We start from the raw sequence: 22,904 nt of genomic DNA on the forward strand, positions 1-22,904 counted from the left end.
GGCATTATTTTTCTGGCACAATCTTATCATTGCTCCATTTCACATCTCTCCGTTCATACTGGCTTTTGTAACTATGCAAGATTTTCACCACCAAGGTCCTTGTGTCCATGATCTGGAACACCAATGGAAGGTGTCCACCATGTTTTCATCCTGGCTGAACTTCATCTGCTCTTGATGGGTGGCCTGACTCTGTTAGAGCCCCTTTCACTCATGTCTTCTGCTGAAAGCCCACATTCACTAAGAAGCCCCATACTTTCCCACCAAATCTAATTTGGCTTTGTGGTCAATTTGTATCGCACTCTTGTTCTGTGTTGATTATATCTGAGCATCGCTGGTGATGGTAAGGTGGCCGGGAAGGATCAATGATAGCCTGAGAGGGGCATCAAAGCACATTTTAAAGTCTTTTGTCGCTGCTCTTGTCCTTGGTCGGCCTGAGGGTCTCCAATAGTGGGCACTCAGCGAAGGGAGATGCTCGGGAGCTTTGCAGAGCAGGAGAATTATACAGGAAGCATCCCCTGCCCAATAAAGCAAGAGAGAAGGCCATGGAGCAACTGCTCAGGTGAAAGTGACAGGCATGCGCATTGATTAGCAGGCTGTCAACTACTTGAGGCCAAGGATGTAGTGTTCAGTGTGTACCTAAGACAAAGCACTGTGGAACGTGCTCCAGAGGTGCTTCTGAAATGAATGGAAAGCGCTTTCAGGGGAGAGAAACCTGAGAATAGCCAGAAAGCACTTGGAGGAAATAGGATGTGGGTGGGACCTAAAGGGAAGATGCCTGAGACCTGCAGGAAATAGTGGATGGGCATGAAGGGAAGATGTGGGTGCAGTCTGAGGGAAAGATGTGGGTGGGGCTAAAGGGACGATGTGGGTGGGACCTGAAGGGAAGATGTAATTGGATGGAAGTAGGAAAACCAGCAAGTTTCTCAAAGGTGCCCATTCTCCAGGCCAAACTGTATGTTCCCAAAGCATTTTGTCCCAACCTTTCACCCTCTTAGTTTAATCCTCTATTAAGCTTTAGGGAGATTTCTGAGGAGGACCCTCGCTGGCTCATTGAGATTTTTCTCCATTTACATACTTTATTGATGCGCTCTCATCTCTCTTTACATACTTTGCTGCTGTAGCCAGGCAACGGGAGGACTAGACAGAAGTGCCTGGGCTGGGTAGAAAGAGTTTAGTTACGTGGCTGTCAAGGGAACGAAAACATGTGGACGGGTTCATTGGAGAACAAGGGCCCCCACAGCCAGGGGCCCAACCCACGAGCAGTACATACTGCAGCTAGTTTTACATGAGCTTTCTAGAATATGTTTACAGTTCTACTCTTTTTTTTTTTTTTTAAGATTTGTTTATTATTATATATACAGTGCTCTATTTGTCTGTACACCTGCAGGCCGGAAGAGGGCATCAGATCACATCATAGATGGTTGTGAGCCACCATGTGGTTGCTGGGAACTGAACTCAGGACCTTTGGAGGAGCAGCCAGTGCCCTTAACCTCTGAGCCATCTCCCCAGCCCCCTACAGTTCTACTTTTTCACATTAAAGAACATAACAAAAAAAATAAATAAATAAAATCTACCCTACATGGGAACCCTGTGGTTTTAAAGATGCCTTTGCGTAGGAAGACACTATAGATCAATGGGTCTCAACCTATGGATCACAACCCCTTTGGGAGGAGCATACCACATATCCTACTTACCGTAGACTTACAGTATGGTGCATAGCAGCAGCAAAATGACAGTTATGAAGTCGCAATGAAATAATTTTAGGGCCGGGGAGTCACAACCACAACATGAGGAACTGTATTAAAGTGTTACAAGCATTTGAAACGTTGAGAACCACTTCTATAGATGATCAGGTTTTTTTTTCCCCTTAACTTAAAAAAATGAAATATGCCAGGCATGGTGGCACGTGCCTGGGATCCCAGCACTCTGGGAGGCAGAGGCAGGCAGATCCCTGTGAGTTCAAGGCCAGCCTGGATCTACAGAGAGAGTCTAGGACAGCGAAGGCTACACAGAGGAGCCTTGTCTTGAAAAGCCAAAAATAAATAAATAAATGAAATGAAACCGTGAAGATCATCGGTTTTTATATACAAATCCTGTGACTCGTCGAAGTAATTAACAAAACTATAGTGAGGGATTTGCCTCACTTTTTAAGATCTCATGACAATCTCCACTGTACAGGTGAAGAAACAGCAGCTCTTGCTTACGAACACTCTGCCAAAATCTAGCAGACCTGAAGATGGGTTCAGAATCCCCTGTCAGGACATGGCTAGTGGTGGGGTGCCCACCTAGCAAGTGTAAGAATCTGGGTTTGGGCCCTAGCACCACAAACAGACCCTAGGCTTCCCCTCACCATGACTACTGTGCTAAACATATGGCCTGCGACAACCTCTGTCCCCGTCAATTTTATGGAGGAGTAGAGTAAAGCTCCAAAAAGTTGGATAATATCAACTTTAGTGGAAGAGTGGATTCTTGAATCCAGGGTACCCGCACATCAGTTCTAGGGCTCTCATCACCCCACTACCTACCCTGAGCAAACTTTCTAATTTGATGGGAGTGTTTGGTAGGGCCAGATCCTCACAATTTTATAATTGAGACTCACAAGTTTATAATTGAGTCCATATCACATCTGAGGTTTCTGTGGCACCAAAAGGGTGTCCCCTTTGGCATCAAAGAGTGCCAGGTTCAAATCAGAACCCTGTCCCAGTCTTGAATTATAAATTTAGGAAATTTGCCTAACTTCCTTGCGCTTTGGTTTATTCATCCGTAAATACACAGGTCATCCTATCGTCTTCAAACTGATGGCTGTTTGGGGCACAAATGAGAAAACAGTGGAAAAAGAAACAAAAATCAAACTTATCTCCTGTTTTCCTTTTAAAACTCTGAAGTGATTCATTGTCCACCAACGTGGGCAGGCGGGCTATCACAATGTGAGCGATCCCCAATTCAGGCTGCCCTGCTTGTTATCAGACAAAGGAAAACTCCCTCAGCAGCATGTGCAGTCTTGTTGACTGCACAGACTACCAACTCCCTCATGAAGCTGGTTCTCACTGACCTGGCAGGATGTCACACTGCAGAGTGGGCTGGCTGGCCTCTATGCTCAGCAGGCACCCAAGTGGTCAGTGCACAGTCCACCAGCCATCTTAGGAGCGCTAATACTTCCAGGCAGCTGCTTCTAGCTGACTTCCTATCATGGCTTTTGAACGCAGTCATATTACTAAGTTTCATCCAAAACAGACAGTCAACTCTGGCTACAGGTCAGAATACCTTTGGAAGATTGTAAACACAGGCTCGCCCTGATTCAATTGACATGGGCAATCAAGCATGGAGTATTATTTTAGAGCTCTGACAAAAAAAAATTTAATGTGGAGTCAGGTTTTCAATAATCTATAATCTTCTGAATCAATACTTCTCAAAGTGTCATCTCAAGCATGCTGTGCTAATGTCATGGTGAATTAGCTAGGATGCCATTTGGGCAATGCTAATTCATGCTCAAATTTGAGAGCTATTATTATGGAGAGAAAACATTATCAAGCAGGGAGGTAATTTAATATACAAATGCTGTTTTTCAAAAACAAAATTTTTCATGTATAACTATATCCATCCCATAGCCTCAAATTGGCTTATAAAGATATTTTAGTGATCTTACAAAATTACAATAAATCACCCTCCTCTGAATCCCTGAGGCTTCCAGACATCAGATGTTTCTTCAGCTTATGCATGATGTAAGTTTCCTAGGAAGAACAGTAGGGATATTTTTAAATGAAGCTCCTTATGAAATCAACTGCTTCTTAACAAAATTTCCATGGTTAGCACTGAGTCATAATGGGATGATGTTCCAAGACTCAATCTTTCATCCAGCCTTTTCTAAATGAATCGTAATCAGAGGATTTCTGTAACAGTGTTTTGCTGAGCTCTGACCTTCAAAAGAACACAACTCACGGAGCTCCCACAAGATTTCCCAGCACACACCACCTTTCCTTTAGACAAGAGCAATGATACAAGCGATAAATGTTCATTAATGCCAACAAAGTGAGCCCCAAGCTGTGCTCAAGCCCCTGAGTGGATGCAAGGCACTATAGCATCTCCAGGGGTCACCCACCATCTCAGAAACTGCGATAGTACCAGGGTGAGAACATGGCCAAGTGGAATACTCTGGGGTCTCTTTCAGACCTATTGTTTGCCTGAATGCTCATATAAAGAATGAATTATCAGGTAGCCCAGCTTACCGGCACCGATACCATGAGAATGGCCATGTTTCCATTTATTATTCATTCAGCCTTCCTAAGGAAGATGAAGTGTTTAGATTCAGAGAACAGACGGAGAGGACAAGGAATTTGAACAATGGACTTCATGTGTTTTATGTTAGAATATAAATATTCTTTTTTTTTTTCCTTTCATTTGTTTACTTATTTGGTTTGTTCGTTTGTTGAGGCAAGCTCTTTTGTGTTCCAAGACTGGCCTCAAATCCTCTACATAGCATCAGAATAACCTTGAACTCCTAACCCACTTTTCTTCACCTCCTTAGTGCTGGGGTTACAAGCATGATGCACCACCGCACTTGGATTGTGCAGAGCTAGTGGTCAAAGCTGAGGCTTTGTGTATGTTAGGCAAGCATTCTCCCAACTGAAGCTTGTCCCCAGGCCTCAGAATGTAAGCACCCCCCATTCTGGTCTGTGTGTGAGCTGCCATTCACAATACTATTGGAAAGTAATAGGTCACAGCCATTGTGTGGAAGAAGAGTGGATGGAAAGGTGCCGGGATATCCAGATTACTTTAAGATGCCCCATATTCCTGGTGGCAGAGGAGAAAGCATTCAGCTTCCGGTATCAGCCATGCTCAGGGGATTGAGAAACAAGTCACAAAGGCCTCACGAGGAAGGCAACAGTGCCAGCGTGATGCCTAGAAGGAGAGAATGTGGAGACGAACCTGGCCACAGGCCCTGGGCCTACAGGCTGAGAGGGTCGAGCTCTGGACACAGGCAGGCATGGACAAGAAGGACAAACAAGGGGGTCAAGTGGCTCTGCCACCGGCATCAACCAAAAGACAGAAAAGAGAGAGGACTGTGGAAGAGGTGCGAGGCCCTGGGGACAGTGTGTGCAACCAAGCCACCAACCCTGAGCATCTGGCTTCTGCTCTTCAACACTGTCACCTGTAGTTGTCATATCGTGGATGCTGACTAGCCTTCCACAGTGTCACCACCCCGCAGTGCAAACTCCATTCAGGTCTCTGTAAGCTGTTTCCAGTTGGTCCTGATAAATCAGGCTGCTGTGAATATTCCTTTACACGTCTTCAGTGGGCAACGGACACACTTTTCTCGAGTGTCTGTGTAAGGAGAGTAGGCTTGCTAGGCCACAACATTAGATTGCTCTCTCATGCATCAGTGGTTCACAGCCATCCCATGGCTCCAGTGGAGACAGGGTCCCCAACTGCACCTCACTGAGGAGACATTAAGCAGTCACATGACTTCACATTAGCCCAACTGTAGAGCCGGGCATAGAGCCCCTCCCAGCCAGCCTGCTCTTCCTGGTCACACCACATTAAACAAACTTCGATGTTATTACAACCGACAGGGTTCATGGTGGTATGTAAAAAAACAATGAGGAAGAGTTGGTGGGGATCAGCTGGGTGGGGTGTGCATCTTCTCGTTGCCAGTCTCCATTCCTGCATTGGCAAATGTCTGTTTTGGAAACCTGATCTCAGAGTAGTCAAAATAAAAGGCCCTTTGGGCATGACAGAGTGCCCTAGCTATCTGCTGCAGGCAGGGCTTCCTGCTGGAAAGTGTACCCCAGGAGGAGGCTGCTCCACCCAGGCTGGGGTCAGGTGACCCACCTCTTTCCAGCCAGGGCACAGAGCTACATGCAAAGGACAAGGAACTCCCTTGGGACTCTAGAGATCAGAGGCCCAGAGTTCGAGCCGAGTTGGTGCCTGTGGAGTTGGCAGTCGGCTGTTACTGTTTACCAATGGTCCCTTTTCAGGGTTGAATTTCCTTTTAGCTTCCCTACCCCCAAAGAACATAGGGTGCCTGGGTGGGTACCTCACCCAGGCCTTGGCATCCTGTGTTTAGCTCACCCAGGGTGAATCCGCATAAGTTGGTAAGTGTTTAGTTAGCTGGTGCCTGGGCACCCTAGCCGAGTCCTGAGTGGGACAGGAACCTTCCCCGTGGCCCATCAAGAGCAGTGAGTGCCAGGGCTGCTTCAATGGCTCGCTTGTTGCGTAGTTCTTACCTTCTCTGGGCTGGTATTTGATACAATACTTATTTGTGAAGAGCGTAAAGTGTCTTATTATATAAAGAAAGCCCACTCTTGGGTAGCCTGAACCTCCCCAGATATGTTCTCCACCGGAGAACTTGATCTGGAAAAAAACCCAAAGCTTCCCCCTTTCCTCCACTGAACCTGTCAGATGACACAAGGCCACTACCTTGCCAGAGACTGGTGTTCACCTTGAACCTGCTGTTGAGAGGCCAACAGGCCCCCTTGCTTACTACCAACTACTTCCTGACCTAGCTGCACCAGACACCCCACCAGGAGCCATTGACTGAGAAAACCTCTCCAGCTTGGCTGCAGAGTCTCCAAGACCCTGTTTCCGCACAAGCACCGCCTCCACACCTGCTGGGAGGTAATTGACGACAGGTACAATGTGTGCAGTTGGAAATCAGAAGCAGTGGAATCAAATATTCATGTAACGAAGCCTCATGTTCACTAACTAGCACTAACTTATTCTAAATATACACACATATATAGCTTTAAATCTGTTGTGCTTATGAGAGAAAACATATTACCTTCCTCTTTCTGGGCTGGCTTATTCACTTAATACATTAATTTCCAGTTGTATCCAGTTTCTCACAAACATCATGACTTCATTTTTTTTTTTTTTTTTTTTTTTTTTACTGACTCTTTAAAAAAAAAACAAACATGTATGTATACCAGATTTTCTTTATCCACTCATTTCTGGGTGGACCTCTCCTGATGGCCCATTTCCTGACTATTGTAATCAGTACAGCTTATAAACACAGATTTTCGTGTGTCTCCTGTGGTATAATCAATCCTTCGGGTATGTACCCAGGAGTGGTGTAGCTAGGTCATATGTAATTCTATTTTCAGTTTTTTGAGGAATCTCATACTGACTGCTGTAATGGCTGCACACACATTTCTGCTGGCCGTGAGGGTCCCCCCACTCCCCACATCCTCGCCAGCACTGTTGTCATCTATTTTCTTAATGCTACTTGTTCTGACTGGAACGAAATGGAAACCTCAGTGCAGTTTTAATTTGTGCTTCCTTGCTGGATAATGATATTGAACATTTTCCCAAGTAAGTCTCGGCTATTTCTGTATCTTCTTCTGAAAACTGTCTAGTCAGTCGATTAGCACATTTACTGACTGAATTATTTGGTGGTCTGAGGGTATCCTTCTGTAATTCCTTATATATCCTAGTGTTAAGGCCCTGTCTGGTGTACAGTCAACAAAAATTTTCTTTGTTTCACACAGCCACTTTAGTTTTAAGCTTGGATCCACTCTGCCTTATGCCAATAACCAAACCCACCGTCAAATGAAAAACCTTTGCAATCTACAAATGTTTTCAAAAAACACAGGATGCCAGTCTGGTAACAATCCTTAGTGAAAATGTCTCCCACAGTACTTAAAACAAGGACGGCATCATTAGAGTAAGTGAGAGGTCTCATATGGTGGAGAATTTTTGCCCCATGTGTATAGTAATATGAAGAATTTTTAATTCTGCTATAGAACAGCTAATATTTAAAATATTACTATTCTAATTGTGCATATTGAAATATTTACAAACTGCCTAGAGAAGAGGAATTTGTTCCAATGTAATCAAGGGGAGGCAGGGCAGTGGGTGCAGGAGCTGAGTAAATATAGGGTTATTCTTTGCATTTCTGTGTATTTCTTAAAATACTGCAGGACACAGGGCTCACAATCTCTGGGCATGTGGCTCAGTGGTAGAGCATTTGTCTAGTACATTCAAAGTCCTAGATTCAACCCCCACTAGCACACACAAAAAAATTATGTTCAAGAATGCAAAACTGCCTCCCACTGATGTCTACCTCACCTGTGTTCCCCAAATCTCTCCTGGGAAGCGGAAGCAGGAAGAGATGTCAAAACCCCCTGAGTCAGGGCAAGGAGAAGTCTGGAAGGGTTGCTGTGTGTGTGTGTGTGTGTGTGTGTGTCTGTGTCTGTGTGTGTGTGTGTGTGCATGTGTGTGTGTGTATGTCTGTGTGTATGCGTGTGTGTCTGTGTGTGTGTGTGTGCGTGTGTGCGCATGTGTGTCTCTGTGTCTTGTGTCTGCGTCATCTGTGCTTATGTGCATACACATGAGGAGTGTATATGGAGGCCAGAGGTTGACATACAGTGTTTTCCTTGGTTATTATCTACCTTAACTTTTATTATATTTTATGTGTGTATGTATGTATTTGATATGAACTCTCACTGAGCCTAGAGCTCACCAGTTTCTCTGCTTATCCACATCTCCAGTCCCTAACGCCTTGTTTTTCCTATGCCACAGATTCTTTCCCTCCTTCTCTCTCTCTCTCTTTCTCTGTGTGTGTGTGTCTCTCTCTGTCTCTGTCTCTGTCTCTCTCTCTCTGTCTCTCTCTGTCTCTCTCTCTCTCTCTGTGTCTCTGTGTGTGTGTCTTTCTCTCTCTGTCTCTCTCTGTCTCTCTCTCTGTCTCTCTCTCTGTGTCTCTCTCTGTATCTCTCTCTGTGTCTGTCTTTCTCTCTCTTTGTCTCTCTCTTTGTCTCCCCCCCCCCCCCATCTCCCTCTCTCCTTCCTCTCTCCCTCTCTCTTACACACACATTTTGAGTTCCTGGAGAGAGACCATGTGTACCTGGGCACACAGTGCTGTGCGAAGGTACTTTAAATGACTCAGGATTCCCAGAATTCCTGAGGCCACAGAAACTACCTTTTGCATGGTTCTCTAAGGCTGCTGAGAGGAGAAGCTGAAACCCCAAGCCCCGCCTCCACCCAGCAGGCCTTCAGCCGCTCTGTTTACTCCCTACACAAAGGCCTTGTTGATGTGACAGATGGCAGCTCATGGTCTCTCTCCCTCCCTCTCTCCCTCCCTTGCCCTCATCACTTGTTCTCTGTTGCCTGGTCCTCTCTTCTCCTACCTTCTCTACTTCACACCAGTCTTCCCGAATTGACTCAAGAGCCAGGAGGAAAAAAAAAAGCAGACAGAATATAAGATGCTAAAAGATGGTCCTGTCGGAGCAGGCTGCCTCAGTGCACCGCCTGCCACAACACATGTATTTGAAACGTATACTGTCAAAGAGTAACAAAGCTCTGACAGTGTAGGGGGCACAGCAAACGTGAAAAGACCCATTAACATACCTGTGGCAGGGACGTGTCACAAAGTACAGACACACACATGCTCCTCCGAGGCCTGGCACTCCCAAGAAACACACTTAGACCTAAGTCTTACCGATTGTTTACTGCAGTAAGTCAGCTCAGGGAGGGAAGTGTGAAAGGCGTGGGTGTGCAGAAGACCAGAGCTGAGCAGGGCACCTAGTGTTCCCCACCTTCTGCTGCTCCTGTAAAATGACGTCACTGCATCCATTGCTCACCTGTAGAGTCTTCTCTGCCTTCGCTATCTGTGACGTTCGAGCAACTACATCAAGCCCCCATAACAGGAGTCTACCTGACACTCACATACCTGCTCTGGGAGAAAGGAAAGTGTGCAGGAGCAACCGTCAACCGGTAACTGAGTGGCATTGACCCTGAGGGGAGGCGGAGAAGTGACAGTAAGGGAAACAATGAACCACCTATAAATTAGGATATAGAAGGGAGCTAAAAAAATAATAATAATAATAATAACAATCAAGGGCTACTGTAAGAGGGGGAGGATCCAAGCCTGGGCACCTGCCTGCACATCTAGGAGAAAAGAGCAATGGCGAAAAACCAAACAACAGAGGTGTGCTCCTGACCCATCTATCCCGCCTAGCCGCTTGCAATCCTGGCTTCCCAGGCCCGCCTCAAGTAGAGCGTGCTCTAGGCATGCACACGCTGGCCCTGTTAGGGGAACTTTGAATGGAAGTCTGGCTCCACACAAGTTATTACTCAATAACTGTCCTGCATAGCCACCACCTCCCCCCCCCCACCCCCGCAACAATAAAAAGTCAAGATCTCCCATCTCCCCCCTCCCCCGGCCCCTGCTCAAAAAAGAGCAGGCTGCTATCTGAGCCCAGACATCTACATCTGCAAACGATTAACGCCAGGCTTTATTACCAGTAAGGACCCTAAATCTCTGCTTGCTTTGGCACCTGAGAAGTTAATTTCACTGGTGGGGGGGGGGCAAGAGGAGGGCTGGAAAGGACAGGGGAAAGTCATTTGAGACAATGGGGGGGGGGACAGACAGTGTTGAGATCCAAGCTTAAAGAGACACACTTCAGATTCAAGAGGGAGCTGAAGTTCTCAAGGGCCAGAGGCAGAAAGCTGGCCAGCCTTGCCTTCTGAGCAAAGAGCTGAGCACATCTGATCCCCAAATTGCTCAGTGCTCAGTCTGACTCTCACGTCAGGGGTTGTTTTTATTTGAGGTGTGTGTGTGTGTGTGTGTGTGTGTGTGTGTGTGTGTGTGTGTGTAGTGCACTGAGTGTGTGTGTAATATATGCACACATATGTGTTTGACTGTTCACATCTCTGCAAGAGCATTCAGGGACCAGCAGAGGATATGTAGGGCCCTCCTCTATCACTCGCCATGCCACCATATTCACATGAGACAGGGTCTCTCACTGAACTCCAAGACAGGCTTGTAAGCAGAAAACCCAGCAATCCTCCTGTCCCGGCCCCTACCACCATGCCAGCTCAGCAAGGTTACAGGCACATGCAGGGCCACTGCTTTTTTTTTTTTTTTTTTTTTTTTATGTGAGCACTGAGATGCAAAGTTGGGTCTCATGTTTGTGTAGCAGGCACTCCTGCCCACTGAGCAAGCCCTGCTTCCCACAGTTTACAGACCAGAAGGCTGGTGGGGTAAATCATAGGTCCAAGGTTACCTTTGTAAGAGTAATGGAGACTGGATTTAAACCCAGACCCCATATTCTTTTTTTTTTAATTTATTTAAATTTATTTTTTAATGTATTCGCTTTACATTCCAACTGTAGCCTCCTCCCTTGTCTCTTCCCAACCCCACCCTCCCCTTTCCCCCATGCCCCTCCCCTAGTCCTCAGACAGGGGAAGCCCTCCTCCCCCACCAACTGACCTCAGCCTATCAAGACTCATCAGGACTTACCTGCATCCTCCTCCCCTGTGGCCTGGTAAGGCCCCTTGCCAGGGGCAAGTGCAGATCCCACATTCCTATAATAGTGCCCTCTGACTGTGACATTAATTCTTGCCTTCCCAGACCCTGAGTCTCAAGGGCTTTTTACATTGAAAAAGGAGGCTAATATGCTACTCATAAATACAGAAGAGAAAAGCCATGCGGATTCTGTGTTTTAGCAGGAGGATGAGGTTCCTTTGCTTGGAGTAAGGTCAACGCAGAGACCTGGGACTTGTGCTCATCAGGAAGAGCGGTTCATTCATTTAACAAACATTAAAGGACCAGTTTTCAACCAAGACTATAAACTGGAACCACCCAATGCAGATGATCACACGACGGATGTTGTAAGGGCCGAAGGACCACGAGGCAGTCCAGAAGCCCCCAGTGAAAAAAGAAGCAGCTTAGCTGGGGGGCGAGAGAGGGGCGGGACATGACTCGTGGTGGGTTTGGCAGAAGCTTTATGTGCAGGAAAGACAAATCCGTAACTAGAGTAAGTACCTACTGCAGTAAAGACCGTGGAGGAAGTGGTCCAGTGTAGTCAGCCTGCCACCAGGTGTCTGGCTGGTCACCCGGGGGGGAATGGTGCCACATCTGGGGCTCAGTGTTGGTCTCTGCTGCTGGCGGATCTGGCACTCGGCGGCAGCTGTAGCCAGGTCAACCTTGGTGAGTGGACGTCCATGTTGTGGAGCCCAGGCCTAACTCCCATCTCCGCCACCATGGCCACTCTGTTCGTGGGCCCACTGGGCAATGGCAGGGTGGCTGGGGAAATAGGCTGGCTGTCCAGAGAACGGCTCATCATCTATCCGCTTGTTATTGAACAGCGTCAGCTGACGTCACGTTTAGATGAGCATTTACGTGGGACAAAAGTGTTTTCACATCCTTCACCCATTTGCAGGGATCCAGCCACATACTTCTTGCCAAAATGTCTTTCTAACCGCTTTTCCAATCATGTTCAGTCTCAATCGCTGACCATCCAGCCAACCCACTGGCTACAGCCCATGAATCAGTGATCAGTCGCACGTCCGGAACTACTGGCAGCATGAAGAGCAAGCGAGTCTCTTGAGCTTTTGAAACCTCAAAGCCCACACCCAGTGACGCACTTCCTCCGATAAGGCCCCGCCCCCTAACATTTTCAAACAGTGCCTCTCCCTGGTGGCCAAGCTTTTAAATCTGTGAGCCTGTGGGGGGCCGTTCGCATCCTAACGCCCACAGGACTGCACCACTGATCTGTGGTACTAACAGAGGCAGAAGATGCAAGTTCCTGGCCTTAGCTCTGAGAGAGCAATGATGGGAGGAAGATGAGGGCTAAGGGGACTGAAAGGGCCAGACGCTGTCTCAAGAGGCAGCTAATTCTGACCTCTAGCTAAAAGCTGGCCCCTAGGAAGGCAAGGACACTGCCTCAGGCACCTTGGCAGAAGCCGTAAATGCAGGCTGCTTTAGGCAAAACTTCTCCTCAACTCATTCTGCTTTTCCTGTTACTGTTTTCCTTCCCTGAGGCCCCATCTTACGGCTCTGGCCTTGAACTCCCATCCTCCTCTCTCAGCCTCCCCAGAGCTAGGATTACAGATAACACACACACACACCGAGATTTTTGTGGGTATGCGTTTGGGCATGGAGGCCGTGCTTGTTGGTGAGAGGCATGTGTTTGTACCCGCGTATTTGGAAGCCAGAGGTCACCTCAGGTGACTTCCCTCAGGAGTCATTTACCTTAGATTTGAGACAGAGTCTTTCACTGGGACCAGGGACGCAGCAGTTTAGCTAGGGTGTCTGGCCAGTGGGTCCCAGCCATCTGCTTGATGCCGCCCACCTAAAGCTTTGATTATTAGCCAGGACTGCCATAAGGGGCAGGGGTTGGGGGGATGGGGGGGAGGTGTGGACTCTGGGGTAGGAAAGAGCGTTTAATTCAAGTCTTTCCAAAACCCCATAGACCTAAAAAACGTACACCACGCCAGCCCTAGTCAAGTGTAATCTTCCCTAGCGGCCCCAGAGATTCTAAAGCAGCTGCTTACTCTTTTGTGCTTTTCCCCTCCCCCAAACAGGGATGCTCATTTATTTTGGGTACGGCATCTGGAACAGCACCCTGGAAATCAGCGCCCGAGAACAGGCCCTGCACCAAAGCACGTACCAGCGCTATGACGTGGACGACCCCTTTTCCGTGGAGGAGGGCTTCTCCTACGCCACTGAGGCCGAGAGCCAGGAGGACTGGGGAGGGCCAGCTGAGGACAAAGGCTTCTATTACCAACAGATGCCGGACGCGAAGGCAAGCAGCCGGACGAGCAGCAAAGCGAAGAGCAAAAGCAAACACAAACAGAACTCAGAGGCCCTGATTGCAAATGACGAGTTAGATTGCTCTCCGGAGTAAGGCTAACCCGCGCAGGAGCCGAGAGAGGGTGGTTTCTCAGTAAATCAGCCTGTGTGCTAGAAGGTGGAAACTTCTTCCAACTCATTTCACAAAACCCAGCCTTCCCCGAGGCCCATCTCCCAGGCATAACCTGTCATTTGCTATTTTTGCTGTTCAGGGGAATTCTGTTGAAGGGTTTTACCCGGGGCCCCTTAACTGGCCCTCTTGTTTTAAAAAAAAAAAAATCACAATCAAAAGACTACATGAAATTCTATGTTAGTGAGACATCCCAGCCGTTGGCAGCAAATATTTGCTTTGCAGGGTGGATCTTAGTGCTTCTGACTAGGACTGGAGGGACCTTCCTCTGACCTTGCTGAGACTACAGGCCCTCCGAGGGGAACCACAAAGGTGGCTGCAGGTGCCAGGCAGCCAGCTGTCCATCACAGGCCAGAGCAGAGCTGGGGGCTACTCCCAGGTCAGTAGGTCAGGCTGTTTCAGGACTTTCTCAGTCAGCAACCCTGTGTCCTTACAATCTCCAAAACTAACCATGGAGGAAGCCCAGTTTCTCCTTACTCACCCAAGTTCTTACAGTTTCCAAACTACAACTTTAGGACGCAGAAAAGACAGGCGACTCTAAGACCATCTCCCCCATAAAGCATCCACGGAAATACAATAAAATAGTAAGAGGCACCATCAAAGCTCAAGGGGGGGGGGGGAGCTTAAATAGCCATCTCTTGCAGAGGTCAGAAAGGCATTGGCAGCAATAAGCTGTCTGTCTTGCGTTCCCTTGTACCAGCCTCTGAGCTCCTGCTGATACCGAGAAAGGGCAGAGGTGAGGGTGACTCCATGCCTTCACTATGCCTGGAAGAAGTAGGCTATTTGTTTTATAATCAGATAAAGATCTTTGCCAGAAGAGGTGATCCAGCCACCGAGATCACATTGCAACCCCTGCTTCATATTTCTAAAATTATAAACTCTGCAGGGTTTTAGTTTTTGGTTTTTGTTTTTGTTTGTTTGGGGGGTTTTTGGTTTTTGGTTTGTTTGTTTGTTTTGTTTTGTTTTTTTAGGTAGGCAACCACTTGATTGGCTGATGGCTGCTTTGAGAACAGTACCTGTGGAAGGCCAGGTACTTAGGTCCTCAAGCTTGGAAAGATCACATTCCCAGCTGGACCTCGCTCCTCTGGAATAGCTCACTTGTATTTTTCCTGTTATTTCCCAAAGTACATCCCCTGAGGCCCAGAGAAATGCTACCTGGTGAGACCCAAGTGTAGGCCACGGAGGGGATTCTTAAAAGACTTTTCTCCAAAGCAGGACAGATGAATTTGCGACAGGAACAATATGAGTTATGCCCCCTCCCCCTGATAGCCATGGCTTCTGTGGCCTCTGTGACGTGTGCGTGCACGCATATGAAAACAACTTTCCTCATGCTAAGGTTTTTGTGAGAATTTTCTGGAAAAAAAGGCAGAAGGGCAAATTCCTTGCCCTCTTTCCCTCTGTTTTTATCATCGCCAAAAATTCTCCTGAGTATCAACTTACATTCACAGCTTTTCTTTCCTAAAGTCTGAAGCCCACGCTTTCTTGGCATGTACTACAGTTACAGAGAGAAGGTAAGGTTTCTGTTGAGCTGGCTCACTGAAATACACCAACGGCTAAGTGGTGGGCAAGAGGAGGCCTGTAACCTCCACCCTTGGAGCTTACAATACCTGGGGGTGCAGCACTGGTGCCCCAAGACCAATGCAAGAGGTTTCAACATAACAGATAAAGAGCAGTTGACACTATTTTTTTAAGACAATGCTTTTAGATAAATTGCATACCATGCTCCTAGCCAGCATATGCCATCGCATCCGATTAACTACATTTTTTTAGATCTTGCCCATCACTCCACATATTAATTATGTGGAGCTCTGGCTTCCAGTATTCATTGTATCATTTTATGTAATGTCTGACAAAACTGTTTCTTCTTGCCTGAACTTAACCATCATGATGCAGTGCCTGGCCTGTGACAAGTCACTTGGAGAATTCACTATAACACAGTTAGGAGTCACGGTTTGTTAAAACTAAATTTTTAAACTGGCTCAGGACGCAAGAAATCTGCCTAGTGACATGGCAGCCATTAAGCTGGATCCACATCTAGATAGATGGGTGATGTTCTCTTCCTTAGGAGAAATGTGGGTACAAAGTGACAAATCTTAGTGAGGGTGGAAAGTTTCCCTTTGCTGAGCGTGTTTAGGTGTAAAGTAGCGATGGTCTGGTGGCAGGTGTGTGCAGTTTCTGCAGCTTAAGAAGAAAGAGTACCAGCTTTAGGAGTTAATGCCCTTGGTGTTGAGTCTGCAGAGCCAATGAATTGGTCTCATTTCAGAAGCCATTTTTCTCAATCAGCAGCTTTGGATGTTTTTCAGATTTGCTCTCTTCACTTTCCTAATATTGTTATGGTCATCTTCGTGGCTATCTTGGTTTTTTTTTTTTTTTTTAATATGATTTGTACGGTTTTCTCAGGTGGGTTGCGTGTTTTTATCATGTTTCTCAGCTCCATGAAAGAGCCTCAGATTTCACAAGAAGGTTTTCAAATACCATCAGCCATTAGAATGACAATGTGAGGGTTTTCCTAACACATCTGAACATTGTATTTGTGAGACTGCATTTAAAGAAGATCACTTTAGAAATAGTTATCTTAGGAAAACTCTTGGTGGGGCGCCAGTGTATATGGAGCTAATAATTTAATTTTTTTGTATTTTATTTATTTATCAGTACTGTGCTATTAAAACACCTGTGCTCCAAAGCAAAGAGAAGAACGTTATCAAAACAGAGGGAGAAAGAGCAGCACACTCTCAAGGGCTTTGCTACACTTTCCAATGAAGAACATCTTAAAAAGTAGCAGATTTAGTTGGGCAGTGGTGGCACATGCCTTTAATCCCAACACTTGGGAGGCAGAGGCAGGTGGATCTCTGTGAGTTCGAGGCCAGCCTGGTCTACAAAGCGAGGACAACCAGGGCTACACAGAGAAACCCTGTCTCAAGAAACAAAAAACAAAACAAAAAACAAATGACAACGATCCCTGCAGTATGATTAAAAGTAAGTCTTTCTCCCATGAGGGCAGAGTATTTAAATAGCACAGACCACTTAAGTCCACAGAGAAGCTTCGAGCCTACATTTCACCAGCTACACGTGCCTGACAGACGGTGGCTATCAAGGAATATCTGCTAGGTGGTGGCAGTGGTGGTGGCGGCGGTGGCAGCTCCCACCTTTAATCTCAGCATTTGGAGGCAGAGGCAGGCAGAACTCTGAGTTTGAGGCCAGGCTGATCTACAGTGTGGGTAACAGGACAAGCAGAGCTACACAGAGAACCCTATCTTGAGAAGAAAATAAGAAAAGAAATCTCTTACGACATGGCATGGAAAATGTGAGCAAATGAATGAAACAGAGGAAAATAAACTATGTATTCAACAGTCCTAGGGCACCTGCTGTGTGCTGTGGCATATTCTAATGCCATAATCAGTGAAAGGTTCGCCTCTTAAGAAATAAGATCCATAGGGCTGGCCAGACACCTCAAAGTGAGGCTCAAAGGCTTCCTCACTTCTTGATCCTTGGAGTCTTGCCTAAATATGGAAAGAAAGAAGTGACTCCACATAATTGTTCTCTGACCTCCACGTGGGTGCTCTGAAACACACACACACACACACACACACCAGGCATGCACATGCAGTAATCATAAACAAAATTCTTTGAGAAACTTGAATGTATTTAAAATAATATCAAAGACAGCAGGTGAATGAATATCATAACATGTTGTTCTGGCTCAAATGTAGAAAAGGCCTCCACACAATGAAAAACCCACAGGACACAGTACCCACACGCAGCCGTGGAAGGAGCCGAGTCTTAACAAGGCAGAAGTGGAAGAGGACGCCTAAGATGCAGACTGACTGCGCGCTGTCCTCTAGGTGTTTTGTTCTTTGCCTTCCTCCGGGAGAAATAAGGAGCCGACTTGACTGGGCCTCTAATTGATGTGTGATTCACGTGTGACACAATAAGAGTAATGCCAGGTCTCCAGTGACAAGCCCACAGGTTCTCCGTGGGTGGGGAGTGCTTGGGGAGTGAGTCAGGCAGGGCGATGGCAGCATTGGCCAGGCAAGGAGCAAACAGGTCACATACACACTCAGAGTTCACTTAACATAGCAAAAAAAAAAAAAAAATTCCAAACTCAAAGCAGTGCCCAGCACTCTCTTCTTTATCAGATTCCACATTAGGAAGCATGGAATCTTCTAACACACAGACACACAGCAACACGCTGCTTTTTTTTTTTCCCCACAACAGTTCTCAGCAATTCCTTTCAATGCCCAAATCTAACAACATCTTACAACATGTATCCTGAATAGTAAGGCCTCCCTCCTCTCCTAGCCTGACTAAAGTTGAGCACTAGGCTGCTTTAAACAACAGAGAGGTCTGGCTTGTCTCTTGGTGAGAGTCAGTGCTGTGCCTCCATGCTGGTCAAAATGCTATTCAGTCGCTAGGAGGAAAGAAGACTCAGAAAAAAAAAAAATGTGTTCTTTGCTAAAAAGGCTTGAGTAACTCAACACCCTTCAAATTGTCCTTGTTGGAAACCACATCACCAGACACACCCTCGTCATAAATAGAATTTCCATCTGTCTGAGTAGCCACCTGAGATACTGGGGGAAAGCAGTGTCCCGTTTGCCATGGGTTTTTACCGGGGGCCTGGGACCTGGCCGCAAGTTTGTCTGCCTGTACGTCTCATGTTCTGAAGGCAGAGTTCGGTTCAGGGCGTCCTGGGGACCAGTGGTCCACTCTCTTGGGCTTCGGCATCCACATAGGGAGAGGGCTGGAGAATGCCCACTATTTCCTGTGGAGAGGACTAAGGAGGAGAAAAGCAAGGAAAGGGGGCCTCACAGGGCTGGTGGGACCATGGCAGAGTCCACAGTTTTGGTTAACCTTAGTCCCGCTTAGAAACAGCATCCCAACCTATGGTGTCCACCCCAGCAGCCCAGAGGCTGTCTCCTCCCAGGCCTGTTGCTCAACTTTTAGTTGGAATGTTGACAGGCAGTAAAAAAAAAAAAGCCCCTGCCTGTCTTGTGTACCGCTGTACTGTCTCTAAGACTTTAAAGACCCTCTCTCATTGGCCTTTGCTTTTCTTTCCCACAAAAGCCACTTCTTTTCTGAAATGCCTTCCTCGTCTCATCGCCTCCCTTGCTCCGCTCAGCACCTCTCGAGTCATTCTGAAAGGCGTAGGCACACGCCTTTTGCCAAAATTACTTCTCCAAGAAATATGGACTGTGAATGTGGTGGTATGGCTCCGTGCTTAAGAGCACTTGCTGCTCTTCCAGAGGACCGGAGTTTGATTCCCAGCATGCACATGGTGGCTCAGAATGGCCCAATGCCCTCTTCCGTCCTCCATGGGCACCGAATCCATGTGCATATACTCACACACAGTCACCTAGACATAATTTTTTAATAAAAATAATTATTTGAAGAAATATGGGGTGTCCACTTTTCCTGCATAAATCCCCAAAGGGATTAGTGGAAATTGAAAGTCCATCAGAAATGTGTATGTGTTCTGCCATCTCAGCTAGAATCATGCTTAAATCATGCATCCACACTCTACATGCGTGGAATTACACAGTCCAAAGGAGATTTCCACAATGACACCTAGGCTTGACACCTCCGGACCACAAGTGGCTCTGCTCTCTTACTCTTTAAGAACATTTAGTGCATGTAGGTTCCCATAAAGAAGAAACCTAACATTCTGTCAGAACCAGCAAACGGGCATTTTTATGTTAAGGACTTCCTCTGTGCTCTTTTTTTGTTTCTGTTCAGCTTTCATGGCATTAACACTAGTGGCATTGGCTGAAGGAAACTGGGGTCTTGTGGGTTTTGTCAGAAGTGCAGACTCTGAAGGCCTGTGTTCATTCTGGGATTGGGATGACGGCCTGGTCCAGATATATAGAGTGCGCTTGGCAGTGGCCAGTGTGCTGGCCGTGTTCACAGTCATAAAGTTGAGAGTTCACATTGGAAAGCATAAGCACCCACTTTCCAAAGCATAGACACTGTTAATGTTGTAAAAAAAAAACACCTATAAATACCTCAACTCTCTGGGCTGAGAAGAGGAGCGGCAGGCTTCCAAGAGAATGGTTGACATGCGTTCCATGTGGTCACACACCATCATGACCCTGCATTCTAGTCTTTCTCACTGTGGAAAAGTAACATGACCATTCAATTCCTATCCCAAAGTTACAAGTGCAACCTGTAAATTTCATGAACGTGTTTCAGTTTTGTTTGGGCCTTCAAAATTGCAACTTGCGTTTGCAGATGGTGATTTCTGGTGTGTTCTCTGCTACCTTTCTTTTTCTGTATGAAGTTGCTGTATTGTTAATGTGTGTTCGTTTTGTGGTTTTTAATTCCCATTGGTGCACTGTACAATGGGTGTTGTAATGTACCATGAAAAAGAGATGATATGGCAGATGTGTGTTTTATTTTCAAATGACTGTGGTGTTGACAATATTTTGATTTATCAAAATAACTAAGGGAAAGCTATAAATTTACCAAAATGTGTATATTTTAATAAATGCATAAAGCTTTATTGTGTGCCTTTACATTTAAATTTTTGGTTATTAAAAAAAAGAGTCAGAAACAAAACTGCCTTGCTGTTAAATATTCATAGTAATATAAGGCTTCTGCTCAGAAAGCTGCCAGAGGGAGAGGGGAGAAACAGGAGCAACATTCATTTTCAGCATCAAAAAAAAATTTTTTTTTTTTGGTTTTTCGAGACAGGGTCTCTCAGTGTTGCCTTGGCTGTCCTGGACTCACTTTGTAGACCAGGCTGGCCTCAAATGAAGGGGTGTGCCACCACGCCCAACCTTAAAATATTTTTTTTAAATCACAGCTTATCAGCTAATAAATGTAAACGGGCGTAATGTAAAGACAGCGCATCCTTATCTAGTCACCTTTCTCCTTGGAGGATGATCCAGAGTCTCCACTCCAAGAGAGCCTTCCTCTGGGCATGTTCGGTGTCTAGGTCTCTGCTCATGGCAGCCTCCTTTACTGCCCCACCACAGTGCCACAGCCCCACCCCAGTGCTACAGGCCCCACCCTAGTGCCACAGCCCCTACCCCACCCCAGTGCCACAGCCCCCACACCACCACAGTGCCACAGCCCCCACACCAGCACCACAGCCCCCCAGTATGAACCTAAAAACAATATGGAACATTAAACACATTTTTCCTATCTATTTAAAAACCAATTCAGAAAACATTGCCTGCCCACCTTTCCAACCCAGTCACCATAGCATAAACTCTGATTTAATGCTGTCCTTTTTTTTTTTTTAAGATTTATTTATTTATTATTTGTACAGTATTCTGTACCACATGCGTGCCTGCAGGCCAGAAGAGGGCGCCAGATCTCATTATAGATGGCTGTGAACCACTATGTGGTTGTTGGGAACTGAACTCAGGACCTTTGGAAGAGCAGACAGTGCTCTTAACCTCTGAGCCACCTCTTTGGCCCCACTGATGTCCTTTTTGATGGCACAGAATTACACCTGATAATGATCCAGGCCTGGTGGCATTACGTATAATCCCAGCACTTGTGAGATCAGGAGTTCAGGCATTATTGAGCTAATTGCAAGCTCAAGGACAGCCTGAACTACCTGAAACTCTTCTCGGAAAAAAAAAAAGAAAGAAAGAAAGAAAAAGACAGGGCTAGGGAGATGGCCCAGTAAGTCTAGATCCTCATCATCCGTCTACACTTGAACACGTCAGTGTGCACCTGCAGTCCCAGCATTCCTACTGTGAGAAGCAGGAACAGGAAAGCCGCTGGAAGCCACAGAAACCAAGTGCCAGCTAGCCTGTTATAAGCAGTGGTCAATAAAAGAAAACAAAAAAAAAACCTGTCTCAGACAAGGTTAAAGATGAGGACAGACAGACACTCAAGGTTTTACTCTAACCTCCACACATGTAGAATCACACATCTGCACACAAGAAATAATCTCATAATGAAGGCAGGCAGAGGATGCAGGCGGAGACTAGCATATTCTGGGTTTGCGATGACACGGCTGCACACTGGCTACCCAGGCAACTCCCTGGACAGATGACCTCTAAGGAGGACTGGCCATCTGGGCTCCAGGATGGTGCTTCTTGTCCGAGTCCACCGTGTGGCACAACTCAGTTATGATTTTTTTTTTCCTGCAAACTGGTGCCCCTCCCTTCAGAATCAAAGCTTCCTCTGGTCACTTTAGAAGCCACTGCATGTGGTCCTCAGACCAGAGGGAGCAGACCTCCACCTTCATGGTCGGGTGTGCAACCATGTCCTCTTCCAAAATACACTGTCATTTCTGAGCTCTGTCCTTGGAAGCACTGAGCCAGTTCATGCCACAGAGTCTCTTGAGGATGATGAATAACTTTCCATACGAGCATCATCGAAACTTATAAATAAGCTAATGATGTTAGGGTGCTCGGCAAAGGTAATAAATACTAATGGCTAGTTGCTTTACTAATGTTTCTTCTCAAATTTTTTGTTGTATTACATTTTACTATCTGTGTTCTTGAGGGTAGTTATAGCTCTTTCATCTATGTGACGGGACTGCTGGGCGGTGATTTTGACAGCTCTCCCCACCTCTGTGAGGGCTAGTTCACATCACAGGCTTGAAGTTAGCCCTAGCAGTGGTTACACCATGCAAGCTGACAAATGACATTGTAAAACAACGCTGGATTCCCCCCCCCCACACCCCCAAGGAGCTTATTTTATACACATTGGGCTGTACATCACTGCTTACCTCCTTTACAACTGACTACACCATTAACCCACCACTGTCAGGAAGCCTCCAGGCTCCTACCACACCAGCTACTGTGGGGAGGGTTTGAGCAGGTAATTTTGGCTTCTCTATCCTACCTCTGTCTCTCTTCTCTTTCCTGTCACGTGATGGGAGCATCAGGTACATTTTCAACCTCCTGAAAGTCTGACTAAATCTCTCTACTGCGTATTGTCCTTCCTCTCGGAGATTATTAGTCCCATAACTGGATGAAATGATTGTCCATTTTTTTTTTCTCATGGAAGAAACTGCAAAATGTATCAAAAAGAGGTCCCAGGCACCAGAAATTACCAATATTAAAAATGATTAGATTAACATTCTAAAATCTGACCTTATTGCTTGGATCTCACAAATGAGGGCAATTGGATATGTGTTACAGTGTGGATAGGCTGGACCTGTGCACACTGACTGACAGAAATGCAACCTGCCGTAATAATATGATGTCGCCTCCAAAGTATGTCACATGGGAATCATCATATGATCTG

At 46.4% G+C, this 22,904-nt stretch overlaps 1 protein-coding gene across 1 annotated transcript in view; it reads left to right on the forward strand.

The window, feature by feature from the left end:
* Nucleotides 1–13,625, forward strand: part of Slc7a14 (solute carrier family 7 member 14) — a 105,546-nt gene extending 91,921 nt beyond the window's left edge. The window contains exon 8 of the mRNA XM_051157002.1: nucleotides 13,303–13,625. Coding sequence (XP_051012959.1) covers nucleotides 13,303–13,625 — 323 coding nt within the window. The remainder of the gene's footprint in view (nucleotides 1–13,302) is intronic.
* Nucleotides 13,626–22,904: the final 9,279 nt, after the last annotated feature.

Source organism: Acomys russatus, chromosome 15 (genome assembly GCF_903995435.1).
Source record: "Acomys russatus chromosome 15, mAcoRus1.1, whole genome shotgun sequence".
Classification (NCBI taxonomy): domain Eukaryota; kingdom Metazoa; phylum Chordata; class Mammalia; order Rodentia; family Muridae; genus Acomys; species Acomys russatus.